Below are 21,527 nucleotides of genomic sequence, written 5' to 3' on the forward strand. Positions count from 1 at the left end.
GGGGAGCCCAGAACTGCACCCAATACTCCAGGTGCGGCCTCACCAGAGCTCAGTAGACGGGCAGGATCCCCTCCCTCGACCTGCTGGCAACACTCCTCCTGGTGCAGGCCAGGATCCCATTGGCCTTCTTGGCTACACTGCTGCCTCATGGTTAAGCTGTCGTCAACCGGGACTCCCAAATCCCTCTCCACAGAACTGCTTTCCAGCAGGTCAACCCCTAATCTGCGCTGGTGCCTGGGGTTATTCCTCCTCAGGTGCAGGGCCCTGCATTTGTCTCTGTTGAACATAATGAAGTTCCTCTCTGCCCAACTCTCCCTTCCATCAGCCCACTCACCCCTCCATAGTAGAGGCAAAACATTTCATGATCAGTACATGGAATCCCATCCACGTGCAGATCTGGGATATCCTCAAGATAAAGGTATACTGTTTCCCCTGTGAACACCCAGCCATAAATGCCATCTTCAGGTGTCACAAGGATATGGGCACCCTAATGCAAATTCAAAAAACAAACAACCTTTCTTTTTTTCCCCTCTATAAATAACCACTGTTTACCAAACTGCGTGTCTCTAAGTAGGTCATAACACCTGTTTGGCTGCTGCTTTGATGGCTGCTTCCAAAATATCCATATTTTTGTCCATTAGCATGAAGGCATCCTCAGGAGAGACAGGTATTTCAGTGTTCCCAAAAATGGCTCAGGTAGGGATAGAATTCTGAAGTATTTCTCATTTAAATGACACTAGTTATTTGCAACAAAAGAAGCTGACTGAAAATTAGTGGAACTAGAAATTAAGTCATTTTTATCTGTTGAAAAATGGTTACCAGAGGAAACCCCTTTTAGGACACCGTTGTGGGTTCAGGGAGAAAGCCACATGGAAAGACCAAGACTAGTGTCAGCTCCCCAGCCATTTCAGTTCACCTTGCCTTTTTTGATCAGCCTCCAGTGGGGAAGAGCTCTTTTGTTAGCGGTGGGGATGACTTTTCTTTCTATTTTCTTTCATTCTGCCTTTTTTTTTTTTTGCCCACACAAGTGTAGGAGAATGGCAGCCCTACATTTAGAGAGACTTTCTGCTGCAGAGGCAATTGGTGCAAACCTTCCAGTTGGCATTTATTAGCAATAGAGACCTCTCACATTACACACGTACTGCTAGGCATGAAGTCTTTCAAGCTCTTCTTGTCTCTTTAAGAAAGTTCATAAAACTTCAGAAAAACAAGTTGCTTTATTGGAAAAAATATTGTGCTTAATGCTTTACCAATTCAAATTATATTTCAACAGTTTATTTTATCAGCTGAAGTATTACAACATTATGATCTTTCTTTAAAAAAGATGTAGAAAATTACGGTAGTAAAACTGCAGTTTTATCTATGAATAACCCACAGCAGATTCAAGTGTAAGAGAGAGACATTTGACAATACACCTCTTCGCATACAGTGGTGCACTGTACATGGAACACAGCTAAACAGGCCAACATCTGGGAATTACTCATCAGTGCAGCCAATCCACATGAGCACTTCCAAAAAGAAAGGCAGTCTGTGTTTAGTGTTTCAAAACAGATGCAGCTATGAGTGAACTACAATAGGTTGTTCACATGTATCCCAACTTGAGGGCAATGAAACACTCATCCACTCGACTCAAGACTGAGTTAAACCACAGTCGTAAAGAGAGGATCCAAAAGTATGTCTGGCTATGTTTCACTAGCCAACAGGAGAGTTCTTTCTTCATTATTACCAGGAGGGCTTTGCAGGCCAGAACTGGAACTGTTTGCAGAGGGAAAATAAGAGGAGGAAGAATCAGGTTTGATATGCTCTATACACAACACTAATATGACAGCATAAAAGGAGACAAAACATGGGAGGAGTTGCTTGGATCACTGAATTTGTTTCCTTCTATCACACATGCATGCAAGAATATACATACAAGGAATAGCTTTCATATCTATCATTCCTAAAGACATAACACAGCTCCCAGACATCCTCCTGGAGGAATTATCGGTAGCGTCTGCTCTTGAATGCCATAGACCTGCTGCTTGCCCTGCGCAGCAGGACCAGTACTGTTTCTACAATGGGCATTACTTGGTTTAGATCTCTGTCTAGCTCAGTGGTGATTTGGTACAGCACAAAGACAAAGAAAGTATTTAAGCAATATTTTTACTACTCATTTTGTCATTAGCATGTTGAGAGTGAGTGTTGAGTGTGAGGTAAAAAAATGAAAGCACACCTTTGAAAATTGCTTTATAAGATTATAAGTAAAAGAAAGAATAAATGTCTCAGCATACCTCCTCCTTGTGGTCTCAACGATATAGAATATCCCAATTGCAAGTCCCTTTGAGGAAAGGGTCAATTATAATCACAATAATAATGACCTAATGCAATAACTTATAATTGCAATAGATATAACAAGCAAAAGTTGCTGATTACTTACACTTAACAGTGACCATCCTCCTTGGATGGCTGAGGCCCATTCAAAACCCAACTTTTCATCTAGAAATCCTCCTAGAGTGGGACCTACAAATGACCTGCAACAAATCAAAATTGTCAGCATGTTTTGCTTTGTGGTTCCCTTCATTGGTTTGTTCTTTTCCAACAGATTTTCTTCCATAGACCAATCCTTCCTATAATCCACAATAATTATCAATTCAGTACTTGCCATGCCCTCAGTAAAGCTGCTTAGTTACCTCTTCAGCCACAGAAAAGAGTTCATATCATAGCACTGAATACACTCTTTTCTGTATCTAGGACTGCTTAGAGGTTCCATTAAGGACCATGCCTTAACAGGATATCTACACAGATCATTTCTGCTACAAAAATATATCTAAAAGCTCACTCTTCCAAACTTAAATTTCCAGAACTTCAAGACAAATTGATGAAGGTTGCATGCAGGTGAGAAGGCACACTTTGGCAGATAGGGTATTCATCACTGTGGTTGCCAGAAGGCTGAGCTATACATAGAATCATAGAATGCTTAAGGTTGGAAGGGACCTCTAGAGGTCATCTAGTCCAACCCCCCTGCACACACAGGGTCACCTAGAGCACGTGGCACAGGACTGCGTCCAAGTGGGTTTTGAAGATCTCCAGAGATGGAGACTCCACAACCTCTCTGGGCAGCCTGTTCCAGTGCTCTGTCACCCTCACTGTTAAAAAAAATTTCCTTAAGTTCCTGTGGAACTTTTGGTGCTTCAGTTTGTGGCCATTACCTCTAGTTCTATCAGTGGCCGCCAGTGAAAAGAGACCAGCACCATCCTCCTCACTGCCTCCCTTGAGGTACTTATAGACACTGATCAGGTCCCCCCTCAGCCCTCCCTTCTCCAGGCTGAACAGGCCCAGCTCCCTCAGCCTCTCCTCGTAGGGCAGATGTTCCAGGCCCCTGATCATCCTTGTGGCCCTGCGCTGGACTCTCTCCAGCAGCTCCACATCCCTCTTGTACTGTGGAGCCCAGAACTGGACACAATACTCCAGATGTGGCCTCACCAGGGCTGAGTAGAGGGGCAGGATCACCTCCCTCGACCTGCTGGAGACGCTCTTCTTAATGCACCCTACCTGCACTTCCACACCTCTGTAAAAATGTCCTTGACAGGAGAGCTAGTTGTTCAGTTATTTGTAGCATTAAAACCCATCAGCAGCCACAGAGGACTGATAAATAAAAAATGCTGGAAGAGCTGTCAAGCAGGTTTGTGTCCATTCCCAGTAAGTGACAACTCTTAAAGGTGTTGCTAGTAGCACCTTACACCCACTTCTCTTACAACCCTTGGGTAAGAAGTTCAGATGTGCTCTGCTAAGCTGAGGAAACACAGACCATGAATAATAGCTAGGGCTGTAAGAGAAGACAAAATTATATCCTAAGCTATACAGCTTTTGTCCTAAGAAGGACAAAAGAAAGTGAATGTGGAAACTGAGTGAGGGATTAAAAGAAACTAGTCAGACACATATGCTGTCTACCCCATTCCACATGGGAGAACTTAGCTCTGTAAAACATCTTCTAAATATCAAACACTAAACATTTCATGGAAGACAAGTTCAGAGCCCATTCCCTCTGTTGAGCAGCAACTTTAATTTTAATATGTCCACTAGAAATCTGTTTTGAAGACCATTTTGAATCCAGGTCAAAACAATGTCTGCAGTGAAAGATCTTTAGTTGTGACGTGGCAGGCTTTCATGTGACAATACCATCACCTGAAACAAACAGCCAAAACAGCCAGACACTAACAGTTTGTCCAAAGGTGACTGTTTACTTACCCAAGGGACCACATAGCACTGAAGAGCCCAGACACCAGTCCCAAAAGACTCAGACCTTCTTCAAAGCCATTCTCACTATGGAAAGAAAGACCAATCAAATTAGGCGTAATACAGTACTGTATCTCAATCTTCCTGTTTCTGTCTACTCCTATAGGGACACTTTTTTTTTTCCTCTCTTTTTAACTTACATATGACATAAACAGTAACAGGGAAGAGCGTACAGCAAAGTCATGTCTGTCTATCACTGTATCACTCATTCCCCACACATCATATGTCAAGTGTGAAACAACGAGAGAAGGATTTTAAGAAGGAAAGCTCATGTTTTAAGGGGAATATACTTTAATATAAGATTAAACTAAGACCATCTTAGCGCATGACTGAAACTATATCATAGAACTTGTACTTTGAGCAAGTATGACTCCTGCAGGTGCAGCTGCTAATGCCAACGCACCATGAAAATCCAGGTAAAATTGCTGGCTATCAAGCTTCCTAAGAGGCTGAAATAAATCACGTGTATGAAAATGCACCAGGCTTTCTCCTTACTGCGAGAGTTTCCAATGAAGTGCTTAATCAAGCAAATAGGACAAAAAGCAGCGTTGGCTTTTAAGTATGACATACTAACATTGTCTCAAAAAGGGGAAAAAAAACGATAACAAAAACCCACTTAACACTCTTGAAAATATGGTGCAACTTGAGCTCTCTATAATGAAAGGTAACAGGAATATAAGTTAGACAAAGTTACTTACTATGCACAGTGCAGAGCCTCTGGAAATACTGGAATAGCACACATGCCAAGGGAAAAGCCAAGCAAAACCAGCACTAGGACAAACATCCACAGTTTACTGCAAAAGAGACACTTAAAAGTACTTAATTGTTCAAGAATCATTTTCAAATCAGCTCTCTATTTGACTGAAGGTTCTGCATTGGCTCTCCATGACTGACCAGAAAACCAGGTTTCTTGAAGCCAAAATGAACCCTATTTGAAATGAACACTAGGACTAGAAAACAGAGCTCTCCATGTGAAAAGGCCTTTTTGAAAAGAACTTTGGAAATCTTGAGCTTGAGTCAAATATTTCCTTTTTAAATGGAGTTCTACTTAGGAGGAGCATGCACAGGAACAGTAGAAAAATGAGCTTAATTTGACAATACATATGTTCAAACTCCAGACTTGGTTAGTGGTATGAAAGAAGAATTTTGCAGGTAGAGTTTTGTAATCTAAATAAATTATGCCCCAAAAGACTTAGCTAAGGAAAACAATGTTGAAGATGTTACTGATCTCTTTTTCTCACTAGGTCAGTTTGAAATGCATTATCTTTTTTAAAAAGTGTGAGCCTGGGAGGGAAGGGTTGACTAATTCAACACATTAACAAGTCTATCACCAGCTTTAACAGACTATACAATCTAGGAAAGGTTCATACAGCTGTTTTGCAAATGTAGCAGAGTTTGTTTTGCTGTGAATTAACATGGCAATGCACTGTCCAGGTAAGATGGACATTGTCCTATTCAGCTAGCTGAAAGCAAAGCTATATCCTGGCATTTTTCTCAGTAGTCTACACAGGGAGAGGGAAAACTCAACAGTGCTGCACAGCCAAACACATAAAACCCACAGTTGATAAATGTTGATGAAACTGAGATTATAAAAATAAGAGAAAAAGACGGCTGTGTTACTGCATGGCAAATGCCAAAGAACCGTGAGGAACGGAAAATAAAAAGCAGCGCTGTTTCCATGCTGCACATGGTAACATGATCAAATACAACAACAAAAGGTAAATAAAAAAGATCCATTTTAAGAAGCTGTCATTTCTATTTTAGTCACATCTCAGTTTTCAGATATTTTCACTGATGTACATTAATATGCTCATGTTTGAGGCAAAAAAATCAATGCTTTTTCCTGGTCAGAGGTGCTAACTATAGATTTGTGGACATATGCGACTATGGTCATTATAGTTGGGACCAAAAACACCACTTAAGGAGGTGGTTCAAGGACGTTGGAGAAGAAGCAATTCTTTACCTTTCAATGTGCAGTACAGGAGCAGGTCCTAACATGAAAAAGCAGGCTGCTGTTATAAAGCTTCCAAAGATCAGCAGCCATTTCCTGAGGTACTGTGAAAGAGAAGAAAAGGGTAGGTTGATTACATTCTAAATTCACATCTTTAAACATTTCACCTTTCCCAATCCTCCTCTTCTAAATCATCTTCTAAACAGTAAGGCTACTATACAGACCATCATTACATACCAGCTAGAAATTCACAATTTTTCTGTCAGTTCTGAACACCAGCAAAAAACATTGAATTCATCTTTCCTTGCCACAAATGGTGGCACAATTGCTGGCAGGAGCTACTTAACAGAGAGGTTTCTTTAGGATGCAGAGTAAGGACTAGTAATGTTCTGATAGAAATATGTTTTAGGTCTTACTATTCCTTAAGATAAGAAACCCCGTATAGCACTGCACAGAATTATAATGTATGGTCAAAGGACATTATTAGTCTGTGTTAGGGGGAAAAAAAAAAAAAAAAAAACAAGGCATCAGAAAAATAACATTGTCATTCATGCAGATCATGCAAAACCTAGGTGGTTTTGTGTCTTTGATCAGTGGCTGTCAACAAGGCACCGTTAGATAAATCCATCAAAGTTGATTCCTACCCTGCAGTTAAACAGAGCTACCGAACCAGCTAGCCCTCCTGCCAAAGCCAGTAGATGCTGACACACAAATAACTCTGGTAATATACTTATTAAGAGATATAAGTCAAAACAGCTGACCACATTTGTTTATTCTTTTCTTCCCCAAAGTTAATAAAATTAGGGGGGAAAAAACAAACAAACAAAAAAACCCAATAACTGTGACAACTTTACAGCCAATATGGAAAGTGGTAAAAGTGGACTACATTTAGTACACCAAAAAGGTTTAACATACTTCAACTGCAGGGTACTTGTCCACTGTCTTTTATGATTTTGGACTTTCTCACATTCTTACAGGAGCCCTGCACAGGAGACCTTTAAGCTGACAGGATTCAGTGCAAGATGCTGAAAGGCATATCCCTTTATAGTATTTTACTGTACCTATTATTTCAAAATAATTGCATCAAAAGTTCACCAGTATTAACTATACATTATACATATACACACAAATGCACATACCCACAGAGTGTTTTATTGATACTACACACACAACAGGGCATTACTCACTGGCAGCTTGTCACTTAAGAATCCGAGGAGCGGAGAAGACACGGAATAAGAGACTGCCAAACCTAGGAACACTAAGCCCACATAACCAGCAGGGAGTTTAAACTGTGAAAAAGAAAGGAAAAAAAAAATCTAAACACAAATATATATATAACATTTTTGAAGGATGATCTAAAAAATGTATTTTAGGTCAAACTGCTGAAATTCATGCATAATTCTTAGTATTGGGTTTTATTGTGTCATACAGAGGCATTTGTGAAGTGTTTGAAGCCATCAGAAAAAGCTCTGGCCTTCTACTTCCATGTCTTAGTGTGGAGTGACAAGGGCTGACAGGACTATATACAAATCAAACCTAAATAATCTTCAGGGTAACCAGGAGCTTTGCCCTAGGCCAGCACACAGGATTCTAACATCAATATCTAGTATATTTGAAAGAGACATTTCCGACAGAGAAATTGGGGTGACTTTAGGCTCCAAACATCAGTTTTATTTTCAATTTGAAAGGCATAAATACAGTAGTCCTCCACTGTAAATCAGTGCATCTTTAAAGCAAGTGGTCCTACAAAACACAACTTGCGCTTTTCAGAGGAGGATTTTTATTAGAACAAAAGGCTTTTTGGAAGAACCCTGAGGTCTACAGTTTCCTAACATAGAATCACCTTCCTGTATTGAAGCAAAGTATGGAATTAATCACAAGTGTACCAACTCCTCAAATGGTGGTAGCTTTAACTACCACTTACAAGGTATTCCAAGCTGGTTCATGTGGCATAAACTATCTAAGTATTCATTATTTCCTTGTCATACGCAAGAACATAGCAATAATGCTACTTTAGCAGTTTGATAACACACTCACCAAAGCAGGCTACAGTCCTTCTACAGTGACTTTCTGCTAGTGCAGGCAGAAAGCAGGAGTGCCACACTGGTGCAGAATACTCTACAGTGGGACAGTCACAGGCCCTGTCTGGATGGTCAAAACATACATCCGTATCTCTAGTGATGGGATATGTTAGCTCCAACTCTCCTCTATCCTGAATTCTCTAAATGCTGGACTAGAGAGGGAAAAATACAACAGCACTAGAACCAGTCAAATGCTATTACCTAGACACACTATTAATAAATAAAGCGTTCCAAAACCATTACCTGACTTCAAGCTACACCAGAACAATTGCTTTCTAATGAATGAAAAAAGTCAGCCAACAGGCTACATCGTTGCAAGCAGTTTAATATTGTTGTTGCTTTAATAGAAGGCAAAGCAGTGACATTATATCCCCTCAAGTCTTCCCATCTATAGACACAGTGTTAGTGACTGCTGCAATTTTACAGAATTTACCTTTCATAAACAAGGGAAAGTCCCACTTTACAAAATCAGCTGCTGTGCCTGTTCAGAGAAAGGACTATGCAGTTGAAAGCCCATTAACTGGAAAAAGATATTTATTTTAAAGGCCCTACATTTCTTTATTTTCAGAGGTGTTGGCACCCTGCATCAACAGATGAAGTAAATAGGAACTGTGATTTGTCAGTAATGTGGAAATCTCTAATTTTCATTTGCTTTTAATATTTTCTATTGGATAAGATCTAATATTGTTTACAGTATTTAAATCAGATTTATAACCAATTATCCACTATTTAGGAAGTCACTACTTCCTTGCACGTTAAGAGACTTACCTTCTTTAGGATAAATAGAGACATTGTGGGGTCCAAAAAGCCCAAGCCTGAACTTAGAGAAAATATAATAAAACAGAGTAACAAGACTTTTGGCAGAAGAATAAGCTTCCAAAAGGAGTCCTTGCTAGGGATTGCATCTGTCTCAAGAGAAAAACAGGGTAAGTTACATCCTTTTTCGTAGCATAAGTCTAGGAGTCATTTTCCTGTCACCCCTCCACCCTAAAAAATAAAAAAACAATGTTTTCCCTTTTATAGCCCTATTATCTTGCTATCTAACAAGCAATGGAAACCAATACTAGACTATTATGCAACTGGAACTTGACAATAATCATCTTTCATGAGGGTTTATCTTTAAGCTACCATTGTTCCAAACAGCACTATCTAAAATGCAGGGAAATTTAGATAATCTGAAGCATTGCAGTTAAAACCATTGTTTAGTGACTTTACAATCCATTCATATTAACCAGATCTTGCATCATACAGTAAAAATACCCACCTTTACTCTACCCCCCAGTAATTCGGGGTGGGGGGAAGGCATTAACCCTGCAAATAGGTCAAGTTCTCTTTTTCCATGCAAAATATGTCTCCAGCCCTTCTTCAACTGACTATAGTGATAAGCTGATATTAAGCAGATATAACTGATTCTTTACAAGCCCTGAAGCTAAGGACACACAATGAAACAAAAATACATCTCAGCTGATTTCTATACAGAGATGTTAGTGTTTGCAGAAATGGACTCTAGACCATGTGCACGCATTAGTTTTAGTTAGCATTAAAACATGGGCCTGATCAAGGGCACAAATTGATTTAGCTGGAGCTTTGCCCTCTGAGCTGGATCAGACTCTAGAAGATGATGTTTGTCTAATGGACATTTATGTACATATCAAATTGAAGTTCAGTTTAGACATGAGCCTCAAGCTGACTGACCAGAGGAGCTGGGCAGAAGGACACTTACCGTATTTTGGTAACAGGTACATATTCACAGGCACCAGGACCAACACTAGACAACCCAGTGTAATGAAAGGGACCTCATAACCAAACGATTGGTATAAAAAGCCACCTAAAGGTGGACCCAGCACCAGTCCAAGCCCTGTAAAAATCTCAAGGCTACCCTAGAGGATGAGAAAGAAAACATACCAGAAGAAAAGAAGTAATTTGGTTAGAATTTTCAATGTAGAATAAAAAGCTTCTCTGTATCACTTCTCTGAGGAGTGGTACAATGTAGTCAGGATAGGAAAAAAAGAGGGAATTCATCACTACGGGGAATAAAAGCTAGTAGAGGCCTTTACAAAGGCAGGGAGCAAAAGGAATTTTACAGTTGTCTGGGTTACAGCTACTACCCTTTTTGCTTCATTACAGAGAACTATTTGTATTTGAAGCATTGCAGCGTCAGCCACTCAGCTGGTACCAAATGTTCCCAGCTCCTGAGACAGGGCCATTGCTTTGCTGATAGGCAGCATCCTTAGGGCAGCTCTGGCCAAAGGGATCACTTATCCCACATGCAAAGTTATGCTACAGCCCAAGGCGAGGTAGGTGTTTCACCCCACAACCAACTGTCTGGATTTAGTGACTCTAAGTAGGGAGTAACACTGAAATTGCACTGGGGAAAACTCAGCTTGTCGAGTTTTTATTGTGTTGTCATTGGTGTTTCAGACAACTTATTTTTCCTTGAAGTCTGATGGTAACACAGAAAACTGTACATACATCCTTTACTTGCAGTTAGGCTCTTTTAAGTTGAGCTTTCTTTATTTAGCTATTTAAATTGCATTTTAAAATTTGCAAATGGGAAAACTTAACATTACTATCAGAATAGATTCAAAGTATGATTACAACATATTACCCCATTTTCAAAGAAAATGCCAGTTCCTTATTGCTGATACAATTTAATAGTTTTCTAATATCCATTTAGAAAAGCCACTACAAGACTTAACAAGAATCTGAAAAAAGCATCAACTTTCTCAATTTTATTAAATACTCTGAAGGATGTTCTTAAGCTTTAATTAGTGAATAACTGTTAAGCCAGTTATTTCTTTAATTGAAACTAGAATTAAAGAGACATTTTATTAAATATGAAGTGTTTTCCCCCAGATAGTATAAAAAAGCCAGTTAAAGTAATCTGTAATTGGACTGAATCACTGATGACCACAAACTCTTTAGATTTATAGCTTTCCTCATATCTTGTCAAGATCTTACCACTCTTTATTTTAACAGATTATGCAAGGAGAACAAAACCAAAGTTATTTCCAGTTTTGTATCTCTCATTCATTTAAATCAACTTATTTGAATGAATTTAAATTTAAAACATTTAAATCAACATATTTGGATGAATTTAAATTTAAATCATTTAAATCAACGTATTTGGATGAATTATTTAAATCTGTTGAATAAACTAGTCATGAATGTTCCTATCACTTATGTGGCTATTTAAATCTGAATTATCATTCTAATAACCTGCTTTCAATTTAAGAGATTACTACTACTGTCAATTCAGTGAGCTGTCTTCAAAATTTAAGCAACAATACATACTGTTTGATTAATTATATTTAATTGAAGCTAAGCTAAGGAGTGAACTTGTTCTAGAATTGTGATTCTAAATTAAGAATGAACATTATGTGACAATTTCAAATACATCTGAATATGACAGAGCAAATTTTATCCAACTGGTTTTAGGCAGGTAATTCACTGTGTTGCGAGTAACCAGCTATAATATCATTTTTGGTGCTTACCATGACAGTAGCTATGTTACTGGGGAATGCCTTCGCAAGGATTGAGAATGATGCTGTCATTGCTGCTGCAAAACCTATTGCATCCATTGCTCTTACTAAAAAGCATAAAGCGATGAACAGTGGTCCACTGGGCACCTTGTCCAACATTCTGAAAAAGAGCAAGTTTTCAGGATGGGACAAGCCATCTGCTAAAGGCTTCTGAAAATGCCCTTCTTAGGTCTTCTTCTTCTTCAAGGGTCACAGTTACAAGAGTCTCAATGCTACATCTTTCTGAACCGCTCAGGAGCGGTGGTCATTCGACATCCCTCAAATTACTTTTGATGGCTTTCTCCTTTCCCCTTTCTTTGATGGCAGAAAGGACATGGGACAAGGGCAGTGGTCTCCTAGCCCATGAAAAATTCCAATGCTTTCTGCTGTATTTCATAGCTTTCCCAATCAACTATGTGAGAAGTCTGATATGACAACTTACAACTACTTAATAAGAGCTTATTTTATTTTTAATAAAATTTTATTTTGCTAAAATGAGCAGGTTATTCCTACTGGCTGGCAGACAAATCTTCTCATTTGCAATCAATACTTTTTTAAAGAAAGAAATAAACATACTGAAAGAGAGAAGTGTTCATTCTGCCTTACAAGGGAGAGATAGAAAGCAAAGATGAAAAAAGTTGTGACCTATCCAACACCTAAAAGATGTCCACAAGTTTTCAACTTCATTTTATGAACATCTTTTCACACGAATGAACATAAATCAGAAAAAAATGCAATAAAAAACAAAAATTACTCACCCAAACAGAATTGTAACACATCCAGAAATAAACATCCCTGCCACAAACATGAATTTTGCTCCTATTTGTGTAAGCTGTAAATCAAATATCGTTTCACATGTTGTTATTTCAGAACTAAATCAAAAATATTTCAAAGTACATTGCTGTTAATAAATCAAAACATAATGGGCATTTCATAGAAAACACAGTTAACAGATCTGGAGAAAGTGCTCCTGCCTGTGTGCCTCCATACAATACCGAACCTAAAAATATTCTAAATGGTTAAGTGACTTAACCCAGTTTTCAGAATGGTAAGACACTGGTGCAATTAACTATTTCACAGCTGGTTGCTGCAGCTTCTGTACAGCAGCAGAGTGCAGCAGCATTCACTGCCACCAGCAGTGATGTGCTACCCTCAGTAACACAGTCCCTTTCAGGGCTGCCAGAGGCACCAAGTCAGCAATGAGGTCCCCACCGCATTTATGGCAGAAGAGAGTCAGGGGAGCTGACTCGGTAGCAATTTTACTATGAGCTTTAATACTACAAAGCTTTGGAATAGGAAACAGGGCAACTCCAGCTTCCTCAGGCTTAAAATTGCCAGAAATAGGCTTCACTGTCATTCATTTCAGACAGTATCATTGGGCAATGGCATGCCATGAGCTAACTCAATCCAGCAACAAAGCACATCTGGGCTTCTAACTCTATGCTGTAACTTCCCTTAAGGAAAATGGACATTTCAACCTGTTCAGACCTCGGCAAAGTCTTTGTGCTTCTGCCATTGAAGCCCCTAGTTTGTTGAGTTTCACTGAAATCCTCATGACCTCATGACTGCTGGGCCATGCACCTCTCTTGATAAAGACCTGATCATTTCAGCATCTTCTCTGAAGCCAGCTCCCTCCCACCTGCAAGATCTCGGTGAGGTTTGTGCCATAGCTGAAGGCACCTCAGGTTGGACTGAGCACTCATGCAACGGCATGAGGAGCCACCTCATCCCCAGGAGAAACACATTCACCATGGGTCAGGGTAGAGATCTGGCAGGCAAAGAACCAAAACACGGTGAAATTGCAGGAGCCCAACTTAGGGTACGATCCAGCAGGTCTAGCCAACCAGTGGTGCTTCAGCATATGGTACAAACTGTCATGTAATTTATTTGTAACTCCTCTAGCAAGAAAAAAACAAAATCCTGAATCTGCATGAGAACTTAAGTTGCAAGAAACAGACACATTTAAGTCGTCATAGGAGTGATAAAAGGAAAGGGAGCTAAGGTGCAGGGTGTTGTAATGAGAGGAAATGTTATGAAAAGGCAGCATACCAGAAAAAGGCCTTACAAAATAGACCAAGTCAAACAGAATAAAAAAGTGCAATAAACAGAAAGGGGTGGAAAACAGTAGGTTATGGGAAAAGGGAAGCAAAATAAAGAATAAGCGGATTATTCTGATGCAAACAAAATAATTAACAGAAGGAGCAAACCACAAACACATCAGCTACCTTATCCTATCTTCAAGAGTTGTAGGGAAGAGGAATTTTTAAATTGTACTGACAATCTCCATTCAGACTGACTAGCCAGGCTCCACCTAACGTAAAGGCAAGCCTCCAAAGGCAGTATCAAAGAAACACCGCTCTACTCTGCCTCATGGACCTGTCTTCATGCATCACCCTGTGTCATCACAGAAATAAATTAATTTGAATTATACTTACATAATTTCCCAAGATTAAAGAAGTCAAGAAATTGAATAAAGCAAAACATCCAAAAATCATGCCAACAATTGTGTTACTGGCACCTTTTTTTTCTGCCTGCAGAGGGAGAAAAGCAAAAAAAGAAAAAAAAACAATTTAGTAAAGATGAAAGCAAACTCCCGAGGCAAATAACACTTAAGCCTTGCACTAGTTCTTTTTTTATCCTCCATCAGCTCAGTTACAAGGCTATCTTATTTCTCAAAGAGAAGAAAGGTTCATAAGGGCACAACACAGCAATTTAAAGACATCTTGTTCCTCTATTTAAAATATATTTAATAAAGGAAAAATCAATGCTCATTCTGCAATGAAATGGAAATTCTGGGCTGTTTGCTGTACTGCTAAACAGGTGATCAGACTTATATAGATCCCCCGGTCACAGTAGGAAGGCAAACAGGAAAGTTTGTTATCTTCATTGTATCCCCATAACAAACACCAGGCAAATGATTGACCTGTCCCACTGAGGGCTTGCGGTGGCAAAGTATGTTCCTGATGCACAGATAGTTCACTCGACTATTCAGAAAAAAAAGATTTTTCTGTTAGATTTTTCTATTAATTTCTTTAGATTATTAGCTTGGATAATTAGGAACAACTTGGACTTGAAAGAAAACACTTCTGCTGCAAAGGCACTAGGACAATTTGTTTCATCCCTATTTTAAGTATTGCACTCACTCAATACAATGAGAGAGAGGTTTTTCCCCACCACTTACCAGGCCCATATGTTTAACACAGTGAGAGATGGCCAACATGACCTAGCAAGGGGGTAGGTGTAAAGAAAAACAGCCACTGAGTGGCTAAGGCACTGCAGTGCAAGTCAGGACACAACTGGTGTTTTCACCTCAGCTCTACCACCAAACTGCTACACAACATAGGGCTAAGAAAATCTTTTACTCATATTTACTAATATTTTACATTAAGAGCATGTAGAAGATATAGGTGCCTACAGAGGTGACAGCTGAAGTGGCCGCTGAGCTGAAGACCTGTGGGAAAGTCTGCAGACCCCTGAAGGCAAGCAAGTGTTGAGGACGTTTCTGTACGTCCCCTCTGCAGCCACAGGGTAGATGAAATTGGTCTGTAGACAGGATCCAGCTCGAAAAAGTCCTGTGATGCTCAAGATCTACTAAAAAGTTTCAACATAGGGAAGAAAAAAAAAAAAAAAAAAAAAGGAGAGCAGTTGGTTAAGTTCTTGGTTTACCTCTGCAGGGAAAAAGGGTCCCAGGATTGAATAGCAGATCATTGAGCTGAAGTTGATGGAAGCTGTTGCGACCATTGTGAATATCTGTTCTCTGGTAAACCTTCTCCATCCTTCAGCAGGCACTTCTGGCGTGCCATTTTCTTAAAACAAGAACAACAACAACCTTATAGCATAAGCTGATAAAGGGAGGCACAACTCATAAACCACGTTTGAAAATAAGCTTTTACACGAGATTTCTGCCTTGCTGGCCCTCGGAACCGAGCCGAAGCACACCACCTGCTCCCGAACTGACGCACACAGCTCCCGCCAGCAGAAGCTGCTCTCGGCGCAACACGAGAAGCCCGTGCGAGCGCGGAGCCCCCGCCAGGCCCGAGGCCTCCCGGGCTTCCCGGGCAGGGCTGGCGCCCCGGGCGCGCGGGCCCGCTCGCCGCCGCCGCCCCGTTATGCGGGGAGACACGCGCGGGCCCCACGGCACAGGCCGCGGCCAGCCCGCAGGTAACGCGCACGGAGACGAAACGGCTCGAGGAGATCCCCGACCCCTGCTCGAGACAGAGCTGCTCCTGCCGGCGCCTGCGGTCGGCGGCTTTCAAAGCCGCCCGCTCTGCCCCGCCACCGCTTCGGCCACCGGGGCTGCACCTCCCGCACCAGCAGCCTCCTACCCCGGGCACTTCAGGGTCTTCCCAAACGCCGCCCCTTCCCGCAAGGAGCTTCCCGAAGGAGAACGCGGCGCGAGGGGGGCCCCGGCCCCCGCCTCCCTCGGCACGGGGTCCCGCCGCAGCCCCGCGCTCCCCGCGCCGCCGCTCGCACCTGGGGCTGCTGCTGCCGTCGCCGCGGCGCTGCCCGCCGCCGCCTCGCTGCCCATGGCGGCCCCGTCCCGGCTCCGCTCCCCGGGCCGGTCCCGCCGCCGGGCCGCGCCGCCGCGGCGGCCGCCACTGGGCATGCTCGGGCCGCGCCCCCGCGTGCCGCCCGCCCCGCCGCGGGCCCCGCGCGCCGCCGCGCGCGTGGGTGCGCAGGGGCCTCGGGCGGCCCTGGGAGCGGGGTTGAACCGCAGGGAGCTCCCGAGCGGGAAGGGCGCGGGCGGGCGGCCGTGGTTCGCCCGCGAGGTGGTGTAACCGCCACGGGAGTCCGGGAATGCCCGGCAGGCCCCCGGGATCAGCCTCACGGGTGGCCCGGCGGGGTCACGCCTTTGCCTCCTGGGCCAGGCGAAGGCAGAAACGAGGCTCGCGTGTAGCACGGCAGCTTGCAGGACGGGGCAGGATAACAGAGGGGTAGCAGGAAAAGCTGTGACACGTGGGCGTTCCTGGTCACGAGCAAACTAAACCTGGACCTTACAAGGGCGTTTGCAGCACGTGGACAGGGGCTAGGGAAGCCCCACAAGGGAAGTGTAAACCCCGCGTATGGGCAAGACGGGTCTATGAACATTACCTAAAATGACAGGAGGGAGCTGGCGTTGATGACTCAGGAGGAACTTTCCACCTCTGTGCAACTAGATGAAGTTTTGATGGAGAAGAAGGGACCAGTCCTAGGGACTGCTTTGGTCCAACTGGTTGGTCCAGTTACATATCCTAGAAACACAACCACTTCTGCCGAGTTTTGCACTCTATGAGTCCTCAGGTGCGACTGGCAGCAGCTGGCAATTAAGACTGCTGATTGTAAGCACAACCATTAATCTATCGAGTTCCAAGTTTCTGTTGATTCAGTGATCAAAGTACACCCGTGCTGCTTAGTAGGCGAGATTGCTTATTAAGAGCGGTAGAACAAGCGAGATGGCTCCTCAGCTGTGCAAAGGAAATTCAACAAGTCATGGGAATAAAGAAATTTTAACAGAAGAGCTAAATTACAAAGTTATCACAAGAATTAATGGCTGTAAACGGGTGTAAAAGTGGGCTGGAGATAAGAAAGGTGATCTAATCAACACATTTGGTACAAGTGTTTGCAGAAAGAGGAGGAAAGTGAGGAAGATGAACAGGAATGACCTGGAGAGAGAGGAAGGATCCTCTTCGAACAGTAACACAAAGTTCAGCTACTGTTTGCAGAGAATAATCAATAATTACTTCTTAAAAGCACTCTTTTGGCTGTCCCATCAGTATTGCATCTAGGCACTAATTATAGTACTAAGACTCCTAATAGGACATCTCAGAGCAAATGTTCCTATTTACCTTTAGATCCTACGCACCATGTGACAAGAAAGAACAGTTTTTTTCACAAGATTCAGAAACTTTAAAATCTTTTAGCAGTCACAGGGACAACAGCCATATGTTCCTTTGCTGAAACATTTTGACGTTATGCATGGCATATATTGTGGCTATGAAACTGCCCTCATATATTTCCCATTTCCCTCCAAAAACATGTAGATGTAAATCCTTTTTGAAGATACTGCTCTTCAACACCCTTGCACAAAAGAAAGAGGAAGGGTACTTGTAAGCGATGCAGAGTCCAGCAAAAGGACAATAATAAAATGCTGATATATGCAACACATGAGATACAACTACAGATTTAGGAGAAACTTAGATGAAATCTGAGAAAAAATAAACCCTTCATTCTGTGAGTAGAGATGTATGTTCAGCAGGTGAAATACTTTTCACTTCACTACTTGCTCTCTTCAGTGTGGGCTCTGCTCATTCTGTAGCTTCCAGCTAATTTCAAGACCCAGTCCTCTTCTCAACAATTAACGATTCTACTGAAAAAAATCCGTAGCTCCTATGAAGCTTATGGAGTCTGATTTCCATAAAATGAACATGTGCAAGAAAAGGACAAAATGTTGGAATTTTTAATACCTGCACTAAGTAGCAACGATGTACTTTGATTACTGAGAACTACAACTCAGATAATGAAACAGGACTACGAACTTCCTATACCTGTATACAGTTTGCCAATGCAGGTTTTATAGCTATAAGAGGAAACTGGTTAATGGAACATGTTTGCTAATTCCTTATTTTTTTTGGAAGAAGAAAAATTTAAAAATAGCTATAAATATGTACCAACTTTTCAACTAGTATTCATTACCAGCCCTTTGAAGTCTAACAAGAAGAAAACTTTCAAAAGTATACAAGTTCTTTTTTATGTCATGTCTGTAGCAACTTTTAAAAAACACATCTTTCAGATACCAGATCATATGCAGAATTTATATCTGGGAGCAATGAACCCTCTATAAGCACTATAAGTAAAGCCTTCATACATTTTTTTATGTCTACAACATGAGAACAAATGAACAATTGTTTTAAGGACTTGCTGTATGGACATCCATTATATTCTGAAATGTTTAGCACAAATGGGAATATGCAGCTTTTACTATTGTACTGTACATTTGTAGAGATCTTAGGAATAATTTTTGCATTGGAAGCCAGAAGTCACTTTAGCCAATGTGTATTTGCATTGCCCAGAAGTTGCAGTGGCTGCATGCAGGTAGTCAGCAAAAGTTCACAGCAGCTGCAGTGTACTCAGCAGCCACTTGGGATGTAAGTTTGCAAACTGGGATGGAGTTTCCCTTTGCTAAAATTAAGACATCTTTATTCTTCTCTCCTTCCTCCTGAGCTCTGCCCCAGGCTGGGTAAGCACATCATGGCAGTTTGTTTTTGGGCAACCACAGCCACGGAAGTGTTTTTTTTTTTTTTCTTTTTTTTTTCCAGTTCTCACGATGGCAGACGCCACAGTTTGTTGGCCATCTGAGGCTGTAGAATGGTCTCATCGTACTTTCTACAGGCCTTCGAAACTTGACATAAATGGTTTTTGTACTCCTGAGTAGCACCTGGTTAGCTCTCCTGAACCGGTGCCTGGATGCTCTTCGGAAGTTTACATCTTCCCCCTATGGGTCCTGGTAAGCAGGACTTCTGCGGATGAGAAGATGGGTAATGATAAAATCTGTGGTGAGAAAATGGGTTAAAAATGGTCTCCCTCTACAAAAATATTTATCATGCAGAACATATTTCTGAACTGTGTGACCTGGAAAATAATTAGAGGATTGTTAAGGGGGAATGTGTCCTGTTGCTATTTGAAAAGAGGCTTCCAATGTGATGTTTCATAAGCCTGAAAAGTTTTGGCTGCTTTGGAATGAACGTTAGATAATTCTGTCTTGTGACATTCTGAACTTGTCATAACAGTGCTTGTATTTTGTATTCTTAGAAACACAGAGGTTAGAGGAGAGTAAGTTTTGCAACATTTGGTCAGCGCTTTAGAGGCTAGCAGTGCCAGGAGCTTTCCTGGGGCTCTGATGAGTAGAAACAATTCAGTTTTGCCGGAGGTTGACACACTCCTCCTCGTACCTGCCTGTCTGAACTAGTCATCATTCAGTTCCTGAATCCCTACAGCTTATAAAATGGTGCTTAAAGTCAAACTCTAACCAAAGGCTGGTATTCTGAGGAAGAGAAGGATCATAGTTGCTAGGGTAAGCACAGTGTGAAAGTAGGTGGGTTACCACAGCAAGAGACTAGAGAAGGGGTTGAGAAAGGAAAAAAGAAGAGAATAGCTGAGATACCAGCTGAGTGAACCATTGCACCCTCTCTGCAGAACCACACTTTGGAAAAAGCCCCCCAAGTGCAATTGTTGTTTTCATCATACGGGAGGGAAAAGAAGAGGAACATTGCCACAGTGGCCAAGGGAGACAGTCAGGGAGAAATCAAGAAACCGAATGCAAAGCACAGATAGTAGTAGCTATTACTAGCAACATTTTAAATGCATGTGGTGAGATAATTAAAAGATCACTTAGAAGGGCTACCTGATGAAACCCAACTGTTTGAAAGTTATGTGATAAATCTTACGTGCATTATTCCTCTCTCTGAATCCAAGTTTATGGACAGCACAGTATACTAACTGTTCACAAGATGCGCATATCTTGCGAGGACTGAGCAAATCTTGTGATAGTGCTGGCTGCTTAGTAAAACACGAGGTCAGTGTTCACATTGGCATCTTCTCAACACCCCAGCCAGGCTGCTGCCCTGGATCCAGAAGCTCTTTGTTTTCTGTCCTTCTGCTTGTCACCCCACTCACCCAGCTTAAGTGACCCCAAGTACTCTCCTAGCAATGTTATAATTCAAGAACTTTCTTTATCTTTGTGCCTTCTTTCTGCAAGCAATGCCCAGATAAGGAGATCTTTGGCCTCTGTAGAACTCCACAAGGAAACACAGGGTTCAAAAATGTGATTATCGTTGTGCCTAGCAGCACAGGACTGCAGTCCTTGGTTTAAACAGATTATCATACAGCCACCATAAGTGCAAACCAACAGAAATACAGTCTAGCAAACATCCTGCTCCCTGTAGGAAGCAGAGCAGCTGGAGCAGTGCCACAGCGTGGGCAAAATGTTCACGTGTGGAGTTCACATCATGAGCACATTGCGGTGGAGTAGGTTTCTATTAGGACCACACACTTTCACTAATTGCTATGTACAAATATATATACTTACTGTGTTATATAAATGAATATTTCGACATAGATCCAGTACCAGTGACAACTTCCCCTCCACATAACTTTTATCTTAGTGTAGGTTTGTTTCCTTGCAACTGAACTAAGAAAACTGTCCTTGTGTATTCCACATCGGAACAATTTGACTGTCATCGTCTCCTTCCTTAGATATAATACATATCTTCCAGAATGTAATACAGATCTTTAAGGTGTGCATAAGTCCATCTCCTAGACAGAATATATATCGCACACATATAGAGGAGATATTAATGCGCTTTATGGCTGGCTTTTGGTTTGAGATACCTTTTGGTACCTCCTGATGACCTTGAAAGGAAAGAACAGTGTGTTGTTCCACTCGGTACAAATATATATGTGGGTAGAAACATTCCCTCTGTGGAGAGGGAAGGAAGGTGGGCACGATAATCTGAGCGTGTTTATGTGTTTTCGGGGTCCAAGCAACGTCTCCTTGAAGGAAATGGCACATTCCCACTTCCAGAGCCTTTTCTTGCAGAAGGAAGGGAGAAGTTGACAGTTGTGTGTATACATGACCACTGTCCCTCTGGCCTTCTATACCATGGTGTAAACGTGTCTGCCGTCCCTCTCGGATCTCTATATCATCGTGTATATGTGACT

General features: G+C 41.7%; 1 protein-coding gene across 2 annotated transcripts; it reads right to left on the bottom strand.

Moving 5' to 3' along the window:
- Positions 1–1,619: 1,619 nt before the first annotated feature.
- SLC18B1 (solute carrier family 18 member B1) lies at positions 1,620–15,650 on the bottom strand. Of its 2 annotated transcripts, XM_010217762.2 has the most exons (13): positions 15,498–15,650; positions 14,267–14,362; positions 12,590–12,663; positions 11,805–11,952; positions 10,034–10,190; positions 9,079–9,215; positions 7,417–7,518; positions 6,242–6,333; positions 4,977–5,072; positions 4,231–4,305; positions 2,420–2,513; positions 2,274–2,320; positions 1,620–1,755 (listed from the first exon to the last, which is right to left on the bottom strand). In XM_010217762.2, the coding sequence occupies exons 1-13, from the start codon at positions 15,570–15,572 to the stop codon at positions 1,683–1,685; spliced, it is 1,266 nt and encodes a 421-aa protein (XP_010216064.2). In that variant the 5' UTR covers positions 15,573–15,650; the 3' UTR covers positions 1,620–1,682. The 2 variants fall into 2 exon arrangements, with proteins under 2 accessions (XP_010216064.2, XP_088389983.1); XM_088533857.1 differs by lacking the exons at positions 1,620–1,755; positions 2,274–2,320 and having other exon boundaries at positions 2,429–2,502.
- Positions 15,651–21,527: the final 5,877 nt, after the last annotated feature.

Source organism: Tinamus guttatus, unplaced genomic scaffold, assembly GCF_059628265.1.
Source record: "Tinamus guttatus ecotype Peru unplaced genomic scaffold, ASM5962826v1 Tinamus_guttatus_pri_ptg000525l, whole genome shotgun sequence".
Lineage (NCBI taxonomy): Eukaryota > Metazoa > Chordata > Aves > Tinamiformes > Tinamidae > Tinamus > Tinamus guttatus.